This window comes from Thamnophis sirtalis, unplaced genomic scaffold, assembly GCF_051295495.1.
Source record: "Thamnophis sirtalis isolate CommonGarterSnake01/CBP01778 unplaced genomic scaffold, rThaSir2_p1.2 scaffold_13, whole genome shotgun sequence".
Taxonomy (NCBI): domain Eukaryota; kingdom Metazoa; phylum Chordata; class Lepidosauria; order Squamata; family Natricidae; genus Thamnophis; species Thamnophis sirtalis.
The window spans coordinates 3,744,846-3,760,731 of record NW_028261393.1 but is presented as its reverse complement, the minus strand read 5'-3'; the positions used below and the strand labels follow the sequence as shown (position 1 = coordinate 3,760,731).

The 15,886-nt window shown below is 51.5% G+C and overlaps 1 protein-coding gene across 1 annotated transcript; it reads left to right on the top strand.

The window, feature by feature from the left end:
* The first annotated feature begins 529 nt into the window (after positions 1–529).
* Positions 530–15,886, top strand: BCKDHA (branched chain keto acid dehydrogenase E1 subunit alpha). Its single transcript, XM_087727161.1, has 9 exons — positions 530–671; positions 5,360–5,536; positions 6,807–6,893; positions 8,418–8,526; positions 10,913–11,074; positions 11,649–11,855; positions 13,069–13,210; positions 14,117–14,288; positions 15,186–15,886. The coding sequence occupies exons 1-9, from the start codon at positions 573–575 to the stop codon at positions 15,354–15,356; spliced, it is 1,326 nt and encodes a 441-aa protein (XP_087583287.1). The 5' UTR covers positions 530–572; the 3' UTR covers positions 15,357–15,886.

Sequence of the window (15,886 nt, the reverse complement as noted above, 5' to 3'; positions counted from 1 at the left end):
TCTCATCTATCTATCTATCTATCTATCTATCTATCTATCTATCTATCTATCTATCTATCTATCTATCTATCTATCCATCCATCCATCCATCCATCCATCCATCCATCCATCCATCTATCTATCTATCTATCGTCTAATATTTCTATATAACTTCTATATCTGGCTATCATCTATCCCTCCTTCCCTCCCTCTCCTTATATCTGCCCCCCCCCCCTCTCTCTCTTGCTTACCACTAATCTTAGTGGGAGATTTGCACAGGGGCGAAGGGAGTCCAAACGTTGCAGGATTCCACCACCTAAAACGTAAACCTCCAATAAGCACCGACACCCACCCACCCCCAGCCTCGAGTTCCCTTCTCCTCCAACCGGGCGCCCTCCAGGAGGCTGGCACAATCGCCCCCACCGCCCACCTGCCCATCCCCAGTTAGGCTCCCGGGGAGGCCGAGAGGCGCCCCTGCCCTGCCCTGCCCAAGGCGGAGGAGGAGGAGGAGGAGGCAGGCGGGTGGCCGGGCGCTCCTCTGCGCTCCGCCCGTTCCCGGGCGCGGCTTGCTGGCTCTCCGCCTCTCCGGCAAGATGGCAGCAGCGGCGGTGGTGGGTCGAGCCGGGCTGGGCTTCCTGCGGGGGCTTCGGCTGCCCGGCCCGGCCGCGATCCGGGGGCTGAGCGCAGGAGGGGTGAGTCTGGGGAGGGGGCTTCCTGGGGGGGAGGGGGCTACAGTTGCAAGGGGGTCTCGGGATCTCCAAGATCATGGGGGGGGGGGTGTCTCCATTTGGGTCGGTGGTCGTTGCGCATGAACTAGGGGGGGAGATCATGGGGGGGGGTGTCTCCATTTGGGTCGGTGGTCGTTGCGCATGAACCACAACCAGTGAATTGGATGAGAGTTATGGGGATAGGGTGGGTGGGGGGCTTCCCCAGATGGGAGGAAGGGATGTTGAGTGGGGGGCGCTCCCCTTAATCAGGCAGGTGGCATTATTGGGGGGGCTCCCCAAACAGTTTGCAAAGTTTTTTTTTTACAGAGAACCCCCCCCCAAAAAAGGGGAAGGGGGGGGTTGGCCCTGGCCGACATGAGAAATGACCATTTGGAGACCCCGGGGAGTGATGAGTGAAAGCTAATGATGACCCACTTCCCCTGTCTTCCCAAGCAGAGGGACTACAGTCCCCATACTCCCCAGCCAAGGACATTGGGTAGGGTTGTCCAGCGACCTTGTGGTCAAGAGGGGGCTGGAATCTCCACAAGACGAGACCCCCCTCCTTTTATTTTTTCTGAAAACATCTGGCAAGATGGGCCCCCTCCCATCTTTTAAAACAGAGCTGCCGAAACTTGGGGACTTAAAGGACGTGTGGACTTCAACTCCCAGAATTCCCTAGCCGGCTAGGGAATTCTGGGAGTTGAAGTCCACACGTCCTTTAAGTCCCCAAGTTTCGCTAGCTCTGTTTTAAAGACAGGGAAAGGAGTGTGTGGGGTGGAGAATCAAGGACGTTTACACCTGTGTGTGTAATGTGTGGCACGCATGTGCAAATGATGTGTTGCACATATGTGCAAAGGTATTTCCCCCCCCCCCAAACAACAACCTTACAATGGCATTTGCCGAGTGTCCCTTGTTGAGGTGGGGGGGCTAATCCTGCAGAAATCAAACCAATTTGCCCATAAATAAGAGACAATCGGGCCATCCGCCATCAATCTGGGCGAGAACGCCTGCAGAACTAGATTTCCCAGTTCCCCAGCCCCCGTCTCCAAGACTTAACCTGGTGTTTCTCAACTTATGGACTTCAACTCCCAGAATCCCCCTAGTTAGATGATTGAAAAACATTGGGTTCACTAGACACGGATGCAATCTCAAAGATAAATAAATGAACTCACAATTCTTGGCGATTGGGAAGGAGGCGTGTTTGAAATCGGATGTATTTAGTTGTGTGTCTGTGTGTGTGTGCGCGCACACACTTTTGCTCTCGAGGTGTGTTGAATTACGATGCTTGTTGTTCTACCACACCCATTTATTTCATTTTATTTCCTTGTATCCCACCTGAATTTAACATTTATAAATAACTCAAGGCAGTTATTTAATATTTCTTCCTCCTGCTATTTCCCCCACAACTCTGTGAGGCTGGTATGAGAGAGGAGGATTGGACCCAAATCAACTAGACTAGAATTCACCATCTCCTGGTGATTGGCCCAAAGTAATCCATCTAGCTTTCCTGCCTTATGCGGAACTAGAAGTTCCAGTCTCCCGCATTTCTACTCTGGTGCCTTAACTATTAAACCAAACTGGCTCTCAAGTAGTCAGGATACCACCATGGCATTTATAGTCATCCAGACTGGAACTCCCAGTCTCCTGGTGATTGGCCCAAAGTCACCCAGCTGCCTTTCATGCCTAAGGTGGATCTAGAACTCTTTGTCTCCTGGTGATTGGCCCAAAGTCACCCAGCTGCCTTTCATGCCTAAGGTGGATTTGAACTCCCAGTCTCCTGGTGATTGGCCCAAAGTCACACACCTGGATTTCATGCCTAAGGTGGATCTAGAACTCTTTGTCTCCTGGTGATTGGCCCAAAGTCACACACCTGGATTTCATGCCTAAGGTGGATCTAGAACTCCCAGTCTCCTGGTGATTGGCCCAAAGTCACACACCTGGATTTCATGCCTAAGGTGGATCTAGAACTCTTTGTCTCCTGGTGATTGGCCCAAAGTCACCCAGCTGCCTTTCATGCCTAAGGTGGATCTAGAACTCCCAGTCTCCTGGTGATTGGCCCAAAGTCACACACCTGGATTTCATGCCTAAGGTGGATCTAGAACTCCCAGTCTCCCAGTCTTTACCTTTCATGCCTAAGGTGGATCTAGAACTCTTTGTCTCCTGGTGATTGGCCCAAAGTCACCCAGCTGCCTTTCATGCCTAAGGTGGATCTAGAACTCTTTGTCTCCTGGTGATTGGCCCAAAGTCACACTGGATTTCATGCCTAAGGTGGATCTAGAACTCCCAGTCTCCCAGTCTTTACCTTTCATGCCTAAGGTGGATCTAGAACTCTTTGTCTCCTGGTGATTGGCCCAAAGTCACCCAGCTGCCTTTCATGCCTAAGGTGGATCTAGAACTCTTTGTCTCCTGGTGATTGGCCCAAAGTCACACCTGGATTTCATGCCTAAGGTGGATCTAGAACTCACCCTCTCCTGGTGATTGGGCCAAAGTCACCCAGCTGCCTTCCAAGCCTAAGGTGGATCTAGAACTCCCAGTCTCCTGGTGATTGGCCCAAAGTCACCCAGCTGCCTTTCATGCCAAAAGTGGGACTAGAACTCTCCATCTCCTAGTCACTAGACCACATCTTAATGGGATGCTACTCTGGTGCGTTTGATGTGGCAGGAAAACTCCAAAATCCATTGTTGTTGTTTTTTTGCACTGAATATTTGAATGAACTTCCTTACTGTTTTTTCATGTGAAAACCTGCAGTGGTGGGCACCCTCCCGGGGGGGGGGGGGGAGGTCCCACTGCATTCAGTGGGATTTGCATCTGATAAAGCACTGCCAAAGCATCTGGGCTCAAGCCCACCCCTCCAATTCAAAAATACAAGAACATAAATAATAATAATAATAATGCAAAAAAACCAATGAACTCTGGAATTAAGAGAAGCCTTGGGCAGAAAATGCCCTCTTTGCTTCTTTGAAAGAATGTTCTTTGCACAAAGGCATTTTCAATTGCGGGCAGAAGGGGGGGGGGTCTCACCCGCCGATGGGCCAGCCTTCGTTTCCTTGGCAGAAGGGAGGAGGGCAGAGGGTGCCCTTGTGAGCGCCTCCTGTGATTGGTCCGTTCAAGGGGCGTGTTGGAGGCAGGTCAGGCTCCCTCCACCCCACCCCCCTGGCGCTTCCCTGGGCACCAGCAGCGACTGGCATCATGCTTATCTACTCAGGGCAATCCAGCTTTTCCCTGGTGGGAACGGAGGGGTTTCCCCCTTTGTGGGCGTTTTTATGCCCAGAGAAAGTGTTCTGGTTTCTGAATTCAAGATTCTTCTCCTGCCAGTGAACTTTTGCATCTGGAACAGCTGGCAGAGTTTTCAGTTCAACAACCTGCCTTGCCAGAGAATTTGGAGCAGACGGAAACCATAGCAGGCGTCTTCATGCGGAAGGCCTAGTGGTTAAAGTTTTTTTTGAGGGGGGGGGGGTGAGGTTGTCACTTATTATCAGCTGAATCTTCTAGTTTTTATAGGGGTGTGGAATCATTCTCATAGATGCTGTCTTTCCAGTAAAAAGGATCAATTTCTTTCTTTCTTTCTTTCTTTCTTTCTTTCTTTCCTTTTCTCTTTTCCTCCTTCCCCTCTCTTCCCTACTTCCTTCTTTCTCTTCCTTCCTTCCTTTTTCTTTCTCTTTTCTTTCTCTTTTCTTTCTATCCTTTTCTCTTTTTCTCCTTCCCTCCCTCCTTCCTTCCCTTCCTTTTTCTTTCTTTTTCTTTCTCCCTCTCCCTCTCTCTTTTTCTCTTTCTATCCTTTCCTTCTTTTCTCTTTTCTCCTTCCCTCACTCCTTCCTTCCCTTCCTTCTTCCTTTTCTTTCTTTTTTCTTTCTCTCTCTCTTTTTCTCTTTCTATCATTTCCTTCTTTTCTCTTTTTCTCCTTCCTTCCCTTCCTTCTTCCTTTTCTTTCCTTTTCTCTTTCTTTCTCTCTTTTTCTCTTTCTATCCTTTCCTTTTCTCTTTTCTCCTTCCCTCCTTCCTTCCCTTCCTTCTTCCTTTTCTTTCCTTTTCTCTTTTTTCTTTCTCTCTTTTTGTCTTTCTATCCTTTCCTTCTTTTCTTTTTTCTCCTTCCCTCCCTTTCATTTTCTTTCTTTCTTTCTTCCTTCCTTCCTTCCTTCTCTTTCTCTTGCTTGTTTGCTTTCTCTTCCTCCTTCCTTCCTTTCTTCCCATTTTGCTTTTTTTCCTTCCTTCCTTCCTTCCTTCCTTCCTTCCTTCCTTCCTTCCTTCCTTCCTTCCTTCCTTCCTTCCTTCCTTCCTTTTCTTGCTCCCGCCCTCCCTTTTCTATCTATCTCCTATCAAATCCTGTTGATATTTTAAAAAGAAATCCAAGCATACACTGACCTGGTGAAAGGTTTGGATGGGGGTACTGTGCCACCGCCAGCTCTTGAACTTCAAGGAATCTCTCTACTGAACCGGTTAGAATTAAAAAAATAAAAGCTAGATTCTTTCATTCTGTCCCAGCCCAAAGCTGGATGGCATCTTGGTACTTGCAACTCCTAGAATTCCTAGGCAGCCAAAAAGGAAGGAGCGGTCGTAAGGTTGAGGACTCCCCGTAAATCTGATTGGTGGGTCGCCCTCCCAAGCTAATATGGGGCAGCTCTGCTCACCCCTTCATGCACACTTATTTCTGCTCTTCCCACCCCCCCACCCAAGGGAGGTCTTCGGCAACAGGAATTCACCTCCCTGGAGGAGAAGCCGCAGTTCCCAGGCGCCTCGGCCGTGTTTATCGACAAGCTGGAATTCATCCAACCCAACGTCATTTCGGGGATCCCCATCTACCGGGTCATGGACCGGCAGGGACAGATTGTCAACCCCAGTGAGGACCCCCAGGTGAGATCAAGGCCGAGGGGAGGGTCTCCACCCTGAGCAACTTTAAGACTGTTCTGACCGAGGCTTCCCGAGAGCCTGAAACAAACTCCTTGTCCCTTTTATTAATTGACTGTGAATTCTGCTCATTCACCTCCAGCAAAGCCTTTCAAGGGAGGATTTACGGTCACAGACCTTATCTGGCTTGGGAGGATTTACAGTCACAGACCTTATCTGCTTGGAGAGCTGCCAGGCCGATATCTGCAGAACTTGGCAAGGAGTCTCGGAGAGTCACGAACCAATGAAGCGAACTAACTGTCTCCTGCAAAACTCCACTCCCCTTTTGCTCCTCTCTTATTCCCTCTGGGAGGGGCCGTTCATCGTCCACCTGTTGGCCTTACTCTCAAGTCGACCCTGTCCTTTAGCTGTTCCCTTCGTCTGGCAGCTCTGCGCATGTGCACACTGGGAACAGGCTCCAGCTGTTCTTCTGCCTCACTGATGTCTGACTCCGAAGGCAGCTGATAACTGCCGGACGGCCCTGATCCCCTCTCTGCCTCCGACACAGAGCCCTCATCCGAGCCTTCCCCAGACTCCAGGACTGGCCCAGGTTCCTCCCCAACCTCCCCACTGTCCGAATCTGCTCCCAGCTCTGCTGTGCAGGCCATAACAAAGACATGTGGACTTCAACTCTGGGAGTTGAAGTCCACAAGTCTTTTAAAAAGTCGCCAAGGTTGGAGACCCCTGATCTAGGCTTCCGCCTCCCCCTTTCCTGCTCGCCCCCAAAACCTGCCCCAAAGCCCAGCTTTCAATTGAGTTGAGTTTGAGTTGAGTTTATTATATTTCTATGCCGCCCTATTTCCCGGAGGGGACTCAGGGCGGCTCACAACCAAGTCGGGGGGTGGGGGGTGGGTGGGTACAAATAAGAAAAAAGAACACGAACAAAACAATACCACAATTTAAAACTACTCAACAAACCATACCATTTGAGGGGGGACAAAAAACTCATTAGCCCCAGGCCTGTCGGAACAGCCAGGTTTTAAGGTCTTTGCGGAAAGCCTAGAGGGTGGTGAGGGTTCGAATCTCCACGGGGAGCTCGTTCCAGAGGGTCGGAGCAGCCACAGAGAAGGCTCTCCTCCGAGTAGTCGCCAGTCGGCATTGGCCAGTGGATGGAATCCGGAGGAGGCCTAATCTGTGGGATCTAATCGGTCTATTGGAGGTGATTGGCAGCAGGCGGTCTCTCAAGTACCCAGGTCCAATACCAATCCAATTTCCGTCTCTCCTCCTCCTTCTGCAGATTTCCCAGGAGGAAGTGCTGAAGCTGTATAAGAGCATGACGCTGCTCAACACCATGGATCGCATCCTCTACGAGTCGCAGAGACAGGTGGGAGGATAACAGGGAGGGAGGGAGGGAGGGAAGGGCCAAGGCAGGGAATCCCATGGGAACACCATTGGGTGACCCTTGGGACCCTGGTCCAAGACAAGGGGTTGGCTGTTTGCCTCGAAAGCCTTACCTGGCATGGGGCCTGTCTGGCAGAATATCAAGTGATGGCAACCTGTGTTCCTTGCCAGCAAGGATGATGTTAGCTGGTTTGGTAATGAGACGTCTGCAAGGAAACAAGCAAGGTCAGAGAGGCACCAAGGGCCCAAGAGTCCTTTTCCTCCTCCTCCCCTTTCTCCTTTTCCCTCCACAAACCCCGTTCCTTTCCAGCACTGATGATGTTACCCAGTATGGTAATGAAACGTCTCTGCAAGTAAATAAGCTCAGAGAGCACCAAGGACCCCATAGTTGTCCTCCTCCTCCTCCTCCTCCTCCTCCTCCTCCTCCTCCTCCTCCTCCTCCTCCTCCTCCTCTCCTCCTCCTCCTCACAAACCCCGCTCCCTTCGAGCACTGATGATGTTAACTAGTTTGGTAATAAAACGTCTCTGAAAGTAAATAAGCTCAGAGAGCACCAAGGACCCCATAGTCCCTCTCCTCCTCCTCCTCCTCCTCCTCCTCCTCCTCCTCCTCCTCCTCCTCCTCCTCCTCCTCCTCCTCCTCCTCCTCCTCCTCCTCCCCACAAACCCCGCTCCCTTTGAGGACTGATGATGTTAACTAGTTTGGTAATGAAATGTCTCTGCAAGAAAATAAGCTCAGAGAGCACCAAGGACCCCATAGTTCTTCTCCTCCTCCTCCTCCTCCTCCTCCTCCTCTTCTTCTTCCTTCTCCTCTTCCTCCTCTTCTTCTTCCTCCTCCTCTTCCTCCCCACAAACCCCACTGCCTTCTAGCACTGATGATGGTACCTAGTTTGGTAAAGAAATGTCTGCAAGAAAACGACCAAGCTCACAGAACACCAAGGACCCTATATTCTTCTTCTTCTTCCCTCCTCCTCCTCCTCCTCCTCCTCCTCCTCCTCCTCCTCCTCTTCCTCCTCCTCCTCCTCTTCCTCCTTCTCCCCACAAACCCCACTCCCTTCAAGCACTGATGATATTAACTAGTTTGGTAATGAAACGTCTGTCAGAAAATAAGCTCAGAGAGCACCAAGGACCTCATAGTTGTCCCCCTCCTCCTCCTCTTCCTCCTCCTTCTCTTCCTCCCTACAAACCCCACTCCCTTCCAGCACTGATGATGTTAACTAGTTTGGTAATGAAACGTCTCTGCAAGTAAATAAGCTCAGAGAGCACCAAGGACCCCATAATCCTTGTCGTCATCGTCGTCCTCCTCCTTCCCCTTCTTCCCACAAACCCCACTCCCTTCCAGCACTGATGATGTCGCCTAGTTTGGTAATGAAACGTCTGCAAGGAAACAGCCAAGGTCCCTTCATGTCAACCCTGAGCTATCCCCATTGTCCCTTATTAGCATCTTTTAGGCTTCGGACTGGAAGCCCTGGGGCAGCATTCACACTCCCGCCCTCCTTTTTATTCCCAGGGGCGAATTTCCTTTTATATGACCAACTACGGAGAAGAAGGCACCCACGTGGGCAGCATCGCAGCACTGGACAACGCTGACTTGGTCTTTGGACAATACCGAGAAGCAGGTGACTTTTTGCAAGGTGTTTTTTTCCCTACTGAGCAGCCACCAGGGGGCAGCATTTCACAGCAGAGGACTAGAACAGTGTTTCTCAACCTTGGCGACTTGAAGTCCCGTGGACTTCAATTCCCAGAATCCCCCAGCCAGCACAGCTGTGCTGGCTGGGGGATTCTGGGAATTGAAGTCCACGGGACTTCAAGTCGCCAAGGTTGAGAAACACTGGACTAGAATCTTGGTTTATGAGCTTCCTGTGGTTTATCCCGAGACCTGCGTGGGAAAAGATTTCTAACTTTTCTTTATTCTACCTGGTTGGTTTGTATCCCACCTTTATTATTTTGACAAATAAGGCAGCAAATGTATCCAACACACCTTCTTCCTCTAATTCCCCCCCCCCCTAATAACAACTGTGAGGTGGGTTGGGCTGAAAGAGAATGATTGGACCACCAGCTGTCATTCATGCCTAAGGTGGGGCTAGAACTCACCCTCTCCTGGTGATTGGCCCAAAGTCACCCAACTAGTATTTATGCCTAAGGTAGAACTAGAACTCACTATCACCTGGTGATTGGCCCAAAGTCACCCAGTCAGCTTTCATGCCTAAGGTGGGACTAGAACTCCCTGTCTCCTGGTGATTGGCCCAAAGTCAGCCAACTAGTTTTTAGGCCTAAGGTAGAACTAGAACTCACTATCACCTGGTGATTGGCCCAAAGTCACCCAGTCAGCTTTCATTCCTAAGGTGGGGCTAGAACTCCCTGTCTCCTGGTGATTGGCCCAAAGTCACCCAACTAGTATTTATGCCTAAGGTAGAACTAGAACTCACCATCTCCTGGTGATTGGCCCAAAGGCACCCAGTCAGCTTTCATGCCTAAGGTGGGACTAGAACTCCCTGTCTCCTGGTGATTGGCCCAAAGGCACCCAGTCAGCTTTCATGCGCAAGGTGGGACTAGAACTCCCTGTCTCCTGGTGATTGGCCCAAAGTCACCCAACTAGTATTTATGCCTAAGGTAGAACTAGAACTCACCGTCTCCTGGTGATTGGCCCAAAGTCACCCAGTCAACTTTCATCCGCAAAGTGGAACTAGAACTCACCGTCTCCTGGTCATCGGCTCAAAGGCATCCAGCCATCTTCAGTGGCTAAGGTGGGACTCGAACTCACGCCTGCTCATTTGTAACCTGTTCCTTCACCGCTAGACCAAACTCTCCAAACTCTTGACCTTCCTTTCCCCTTGTGTTGTTAGTATCTTGAACGTAGGGGATACTCGGCGCTTGGATCCGAAGCCTGGAAGCTGTTTTGGCAGGAGGCTTGGAGGGCGCCTGTTTGTACCAGCCGGCATCTCTTTAAAGCAGCCGCCTTCGGGGCACGATAGCCTCTTGAACCCAGGGCCAGGCTCGTGGGAGTGAGTCAGTGCCAGAGGGCTTCATATCTGTCGTTGACGGAGGAGGTGCCAGGAACGCACCGAGACCAAAGACGGCCTGGCCTCCTGTCGGCACCTCCTGATCCCAGACCCCCGTTTTCTGGAATCCAGCAGCCTCATGTGGGGGGAAACCTCCCCTCTTCAAGGAAGCGCCAACGGCACAAGTTGAAAAGGGAGAGGCATTAACTGGGCAGCTGGTCAACCAGTCGCTTTGGCCAAGCTGTAGGGAGGGTTTCTTTGGTGTCCAATAAGAGGGATTGCAGTAAATGTGGTGTTTGTATGCTACTCAGAGTCGGTAGCAACTGGGAGGGGAGAGGGGGAGAAAAAAAAGAAAAAAGGAAGGAAAGAAAGAAAGAAAGAAAGAAAGAAAGAAAGAAAGAAAGAAAGAAAGAAAGAGGAGAGATGGAGAAATGGAGGGGAAAGGAAGGGGGAAGGAAGGAAAAAGTGAGAAAGGAAGGAAGGAAGGAAGAAAGGAAGGAAGGAAGGAAGGAAAGGAGAGATGGAGAAATGGGGGCGAGATGAAGGGGGAAGGAAGGAAAAAGAGGGAGAGAAAGAAAGAACAAAGAAAAAGGAAGGAAAGAAAGAGGAGAGATGGAGAAATGGAGGCGAGAGGAAGGGGGAAGGAAGGAAAAAGTGAGAAAGGAAGAAAAAGGAAGATAGGAAGGGAAGGTAGGGAGAAATAAAGGAGAGAGGAAGGGAGAGGAAGGATGGGGGAAAAGGGAATAGGGAGGGAAGAAGAAAGAAAGAAATCAGCTTATCCTTATTGTAATTGTGTCTCATATATATCTTTTATTTCCTTTTATTACATCCCCCCCCACACACAAAGAAGTTGAGCAGAACAATTAGCACCACAGTGCCAATGCCAACTTAGTGCCAGATGCCATCTGAAGCCACTAATCTGCTCTCTCTCTCTCCCTCTCTCTTTCTCTCTCTCTCTCCCCCTCTCCCTCTTTCTCTCTCTCTCCCTCCCTCCCTCCACCAGGCGTCCTGATGCACAGGGGGTATCCTCTGGACCTGTTTATGGCCCAATGCTACGGCAACACCAGCGACCCCGGAAAAGGTCGTCAGATGCCGGTGCATTACGGCTGCAAAGACTTGAACTTCGTCACCATCTCCTCCCCGCTGGCCACCCAGATCCCACAAGGTGAGGCACCGTCAGAGGCGTTGCCAGGCCGATATCCTCCAAACGCCACGCTGTAGCGGCAGTCCCTTGGCAAGAAAGCCAGGAACAGATCTTCACCCGAATGAGTTGAACTCATTGCCTCCTGCAAACTCCCCTCCCCTTTCCCTCCTCTTTTATATCCTCTGGGAGGGGCCATTCACCGTCCACCTGTGCCTTTACTCCCAACTCGACCCTTGTTCCTTAGTTCTTCCCGTTATCTGGCAACTCTGCGCATGCGCACACTGGGAACAGGCTCCAGCCGTTCTTCTGCCTCACTGATGTCGGACTCCGAAGGCAGCTGATAACTGTCAGACGGCCTTGGCCCCCTCTCTGCCTCCGACACAGAGCCCTCATCCGAGCCTCCCCCAGACTCCAGGACCGGCCCATCTTCCTCCCCAACCTCCTCACTGTCCGAATCTCCTGCCAGCTCTGCCGGTGGGCCACAACACCCCCAAATGGAGGAACTCAAACAAAGGCAGCCTTTTATATTTGAGGGGTGGGGGGGGAACCCTCCCCAAGAATTAACAGCCTGGCATTTCTCTCCTTCCCTTGCTAGCGGTGGGGGCCGCCTACGCCTTCAAGCGGGCGAATACGAACCGGGTGGTCATCTGCTACTTCGGCGAAGGGACGTCCAGCGAGGGGGACGCCCACGCGGGCTTCAATTTTTCTGCCACCCTCGAGTGCCCGGTGATATTTTTCTGCCGGAACAACGGCTACGCCATCTCCACTCCAACATCCGAACAATACCGGGGCGACGGAATCGGTGAGACTCCCCGGTCGGGGAAGGGAAGACAGGCCGTCCTCAACATACGACCGACGTTGAGCCCGAAATTTAGGTCGTTAAGCGAGGTGTTGGTTTCGCCCCAGGTCATGACTTGGCCTCACCTCGTTTGTTAAGTGAATCACTGTCGTCGTTCATTTAGTGACACGGTTGTTAAGTGAATCTGACTTCCCCCATTGATGTGGCTTGTCAGAAGGTCGCAAAAGGGGATCACGTGACACCCCCACCCCGGGTTCGCTGTCGCCGTCATAAATGTGAGTCAGTTGCCAATCATCTGAATGTACAGTAAATCGTGTCACCGCCGCGGGGCGCTACGACCGTCATAAATGCGAAAAATGGTCATAGGTTACCTTTTGCGGTGGCGTTGTAAATTTGAACCGTCACTAAATGAAATGTTGTAAGCCGAGGACTACCTGTAGGTACATAAAAACCTCATGACACTACAGATAGTCCTCAACTTATAACTGTTTGTTTAGCAACCGTTCAAATTTACAGCGCCACTGAAAAAAGTGACTTGGGACTGGTCCTCGCCCTTACGACCATTGAATGCAGCAGGCCCCATTGTCACGTGATCGAAATTCAGGGGCTTGGCAAATCGGCATGTATTTACAACGGTGGTAGCATCCCACATGGGATCCTGGGATCGCCATTCCCTGGATTCCGACCGACAGAGTGGTTGCTTAACAGCTGCACGAGTCACTGCCGTTGTTAAGTGAATTGGCTCAGCGGCCGTGGCAAAACGAAGTTAAAATTAGGCACCACTGATCTAATAATCATGTTGCTTAGCGACGGAAACACTTGGTCCTAATTCCAGTCGTAAATTGAGGACTTCCTCTCTGTGTGTTTTAAGCTGTGTCTGTTAATCCTAAGGAAGTCAGAAGTAGCCCTCCCCAGGGCCGTGGGGACACTGCAGTGGTCGTAAGTGTGAAAAATGGTCCTAACTCCATTTTTTTTCAGTCCCGTCGTAACTTCAAATGGCCACTAAACAAATGGTCGTAAGTTAAGAACGGCCTGTGTTCTTGTTTTAGCCATCACTCCGCCAGCCTAGCTAAATCCTGACTCCGGTAGGCTTCCTGAATGTAGATTTTAAACTTAACTTTTAAATTTAAACTTTAAATAAAAAAATAAAAATTAGCAAAAGGGGCCTGGGAAGACTAAAGACCCAGGATGGTGATAGCTCTTCTTGCACCCGCAGCCGCCCGGGGTCCCGGTTACGGCATCCAATCCATCCGGGTGGATGGCAACGACGTCTTTGCCGTGTATAACGCCACCAAGGAGGCCCGGCGCAGAGCCGTTGCCGAGAACCAGCCGTTCCTCATCGAGGCCATGACCTACAGGTAGGTGGTAGCAGAGGTGATATGCAGCAGGTGCTGACCGGTTCTGGAGAACCGGTAGCGGAATTTTTGAGTAGTTCGGAGAACCGGTAAATGCCACCTCTGGCTGGCCATGCCCCCTTCTGTTCTCTGCCTCCCGGAGTCCCAGCTGATCGGGAGGGAATGGAGATTTTGCAGTTATCTTCCCCTGCCAAGCCCACCAAGCCACGCCCACAGAATCTGTAGTAAAAAAAATTGAATCCCACTACTGACCCAATGCCACCTCTGGCTGGCCCCACCCCTTTCTATTCTCTGCCTCCCGGAGTCCCAGCTGATAGGGAGGGAATGTGGATTTTGCAGTTATCTTCCCCTGCCACGCCCACCAAGCCACACCCACAGAACCAGTAGTAAAAAAAAATTGAATCCCATCACTGACCCAATGCCACCTCTGGCTGGCCCTGCCCTCTTCTATTCTCTGCCTCCCGGAGTCCCAGCTGATAGGGAGGGAATGGGATTTTGCAGTATCCTTCCCCTGCCATGCCCACCAAGCCACGCCCATCATGCCATTCCCACGGAGCTGGTACCATGGTTCACAGAAAATAAGACAGGGTCTTATTTTCTTTCGACCCCCCAAATAAGGCCTTATTTTTGAGGAGGTCTTATTATATTTGAGGTGCAGGAGATGACGAGCATGGTCACCTCAGGGCTGCTGCTGCGCTGCAGTATTTACAGGGAGGGCTTATTTTAGCGCATGCACTTAAAAGCCCGATTGGGCTTATTATCCAGGGAGGTCTTATTTTCAGGGAAACAGGGTAGTAAAATTTTTGGTAGGTTTGGAGGTGAAAGGTGGAATGGAGATCAGAGCAGGGGGGCTGGAAGGGAGGGGTCCGGCCGAAATCTACCTTGTCCCCCACCGCCTTCTTCTCCCAGGATCGGGCACCACAGCACGAGCGACGACAGCTCCGCCTACCGCTCGGTGGACGAGGTCAACTACTGGGACAAGCAGGACCACCCCATCTCACGGCTGCGTCACTACATGGCCAACCGGAACTGGTGGGATGAGGAGCAGGAGAAAAGCTGGCGGAAGAAATCGCGCAAGCGGGTCAGTGGCTGCGGCCGAAATCCCTTACCCCAGTGGTGGGTTCCGGATCCCGTTCCAACTGGGATGGTACTCGGGGTAGGCTCCGTACCGGGGCGTTACCGCCTGCGACCCACCACTGCCACATGTCTCAGTGTGGGGAGGGCCAAGGGCGGCAATTAATTTCCCCAAAGTCTCAGAGAGAATGTCTATGGTGGTGGTGGGGGGGTCAAACTCAATTTCCTTGCGGGCGCCAAAGAAGGAGGGGTCAAGCTATTCTCCAAAGCCCCTGAGCGCAGGACAAGAAGCAGTGGGTGGAAACTAATCAAGGAGAGAAGCAACTTAGAACGGAGGACGAATTTCCTGACAGTGAGAACAATTAACCAGTGGAACAGCTTGCCACCAGAAGTTGTGAATGCCCCAACACTGGAAGTCTTTAAGAAGAGATTTGTCTGAAAAGACATAGGGTCTCCTGCTTGAGCAGGGGGTTCGACTAGAAGACCTCCGAGGTCCCTTCCCACTCTCTCGTTATTCTGTTAAATAAATCCGGGTTACGGTCTGGCAAATTGGTAACACCCTCCTGTCCTTTTTTGGCTGAAGGGGAAGGAATAGCAAGTGGTGGGAGCCCTTTGAGTGACAGCCGTGCCTGAGCTGGACTAGAACGGAGGACTCCATCTTTGGCAACTTTAAGGCTGGCGGACTTCAACTCCCAGAATTCCCCAGCCAGCTTTTCCCCATTCCAACTTTAAGCCTGGCGGACTTCACGCTTGGCCGCCTGGAGGATTCTGGGAGTTGAAGTCTGCCAGGCTTAAAGTTGCCAAGGTTGGAGACACCCCCCCCGGACTAGATGACCTCCAAGGTCCCTTCCAACACCGTTATTCTGCTTCACTGTCGCGTTCCCCCTTACCCCTCTTTCTCCAGGTGATGGAGGCCCTCGAGGAGGCCGAGCGGAAGCTGAAGCCCAAACTGCAGTTCCTCTTCTCCGACGTCTACAGCGAGATGCCCTGGCACATCGCCAAACAGCAGACTTCCCTGGAGCGCCATCTGAAGCAATACGGGGAACACTACCCTCTGGCTCAGTTCGAGAAATGAATCTCGGCCTAGCGCGGGGGACGCCTTCCTCACATCCCACTTCCTCCCCCAATTCCTCGGGTTGCCCTCCCCTTTTCTCCAGGGTGCCAGATGGGCCCATAAGAGCCGAGGTGGCGCGGTGGTTAAATGCAGCACTGCAGGCCACTTCAGCTGAACTGCTAGTTCGGCAGTTCGGGGGTTCAAATCTCACCGGCTCAAGGTTGACTCAGCCTTCCATCCTTCCAAGGTGGGTAAAATGAGGACCCAGATTGTTGTTGGGGGCGATATGCCGACTCTGTAAACCGCTTAGAGAGGGCTGAAAGCCCTACGAAGCGGTATATAAGTCTAACTGCTATTGCTACTGCTATTGGCATCTGCAGCACCCATCCCCGGTCGCCCCCCCCCCCCCCAAATCTCTGTTCTTTCATCGTGGGGATGCCCGTCTGGCTTTCCACCCATCCATCCATCCTTGGTTTTTGCTTTCAGCCCGAAGAATCTCTGCATCCCGACAATGATATTTTCTTACAAAAGGACTTTGTTTTTCGTTGTTC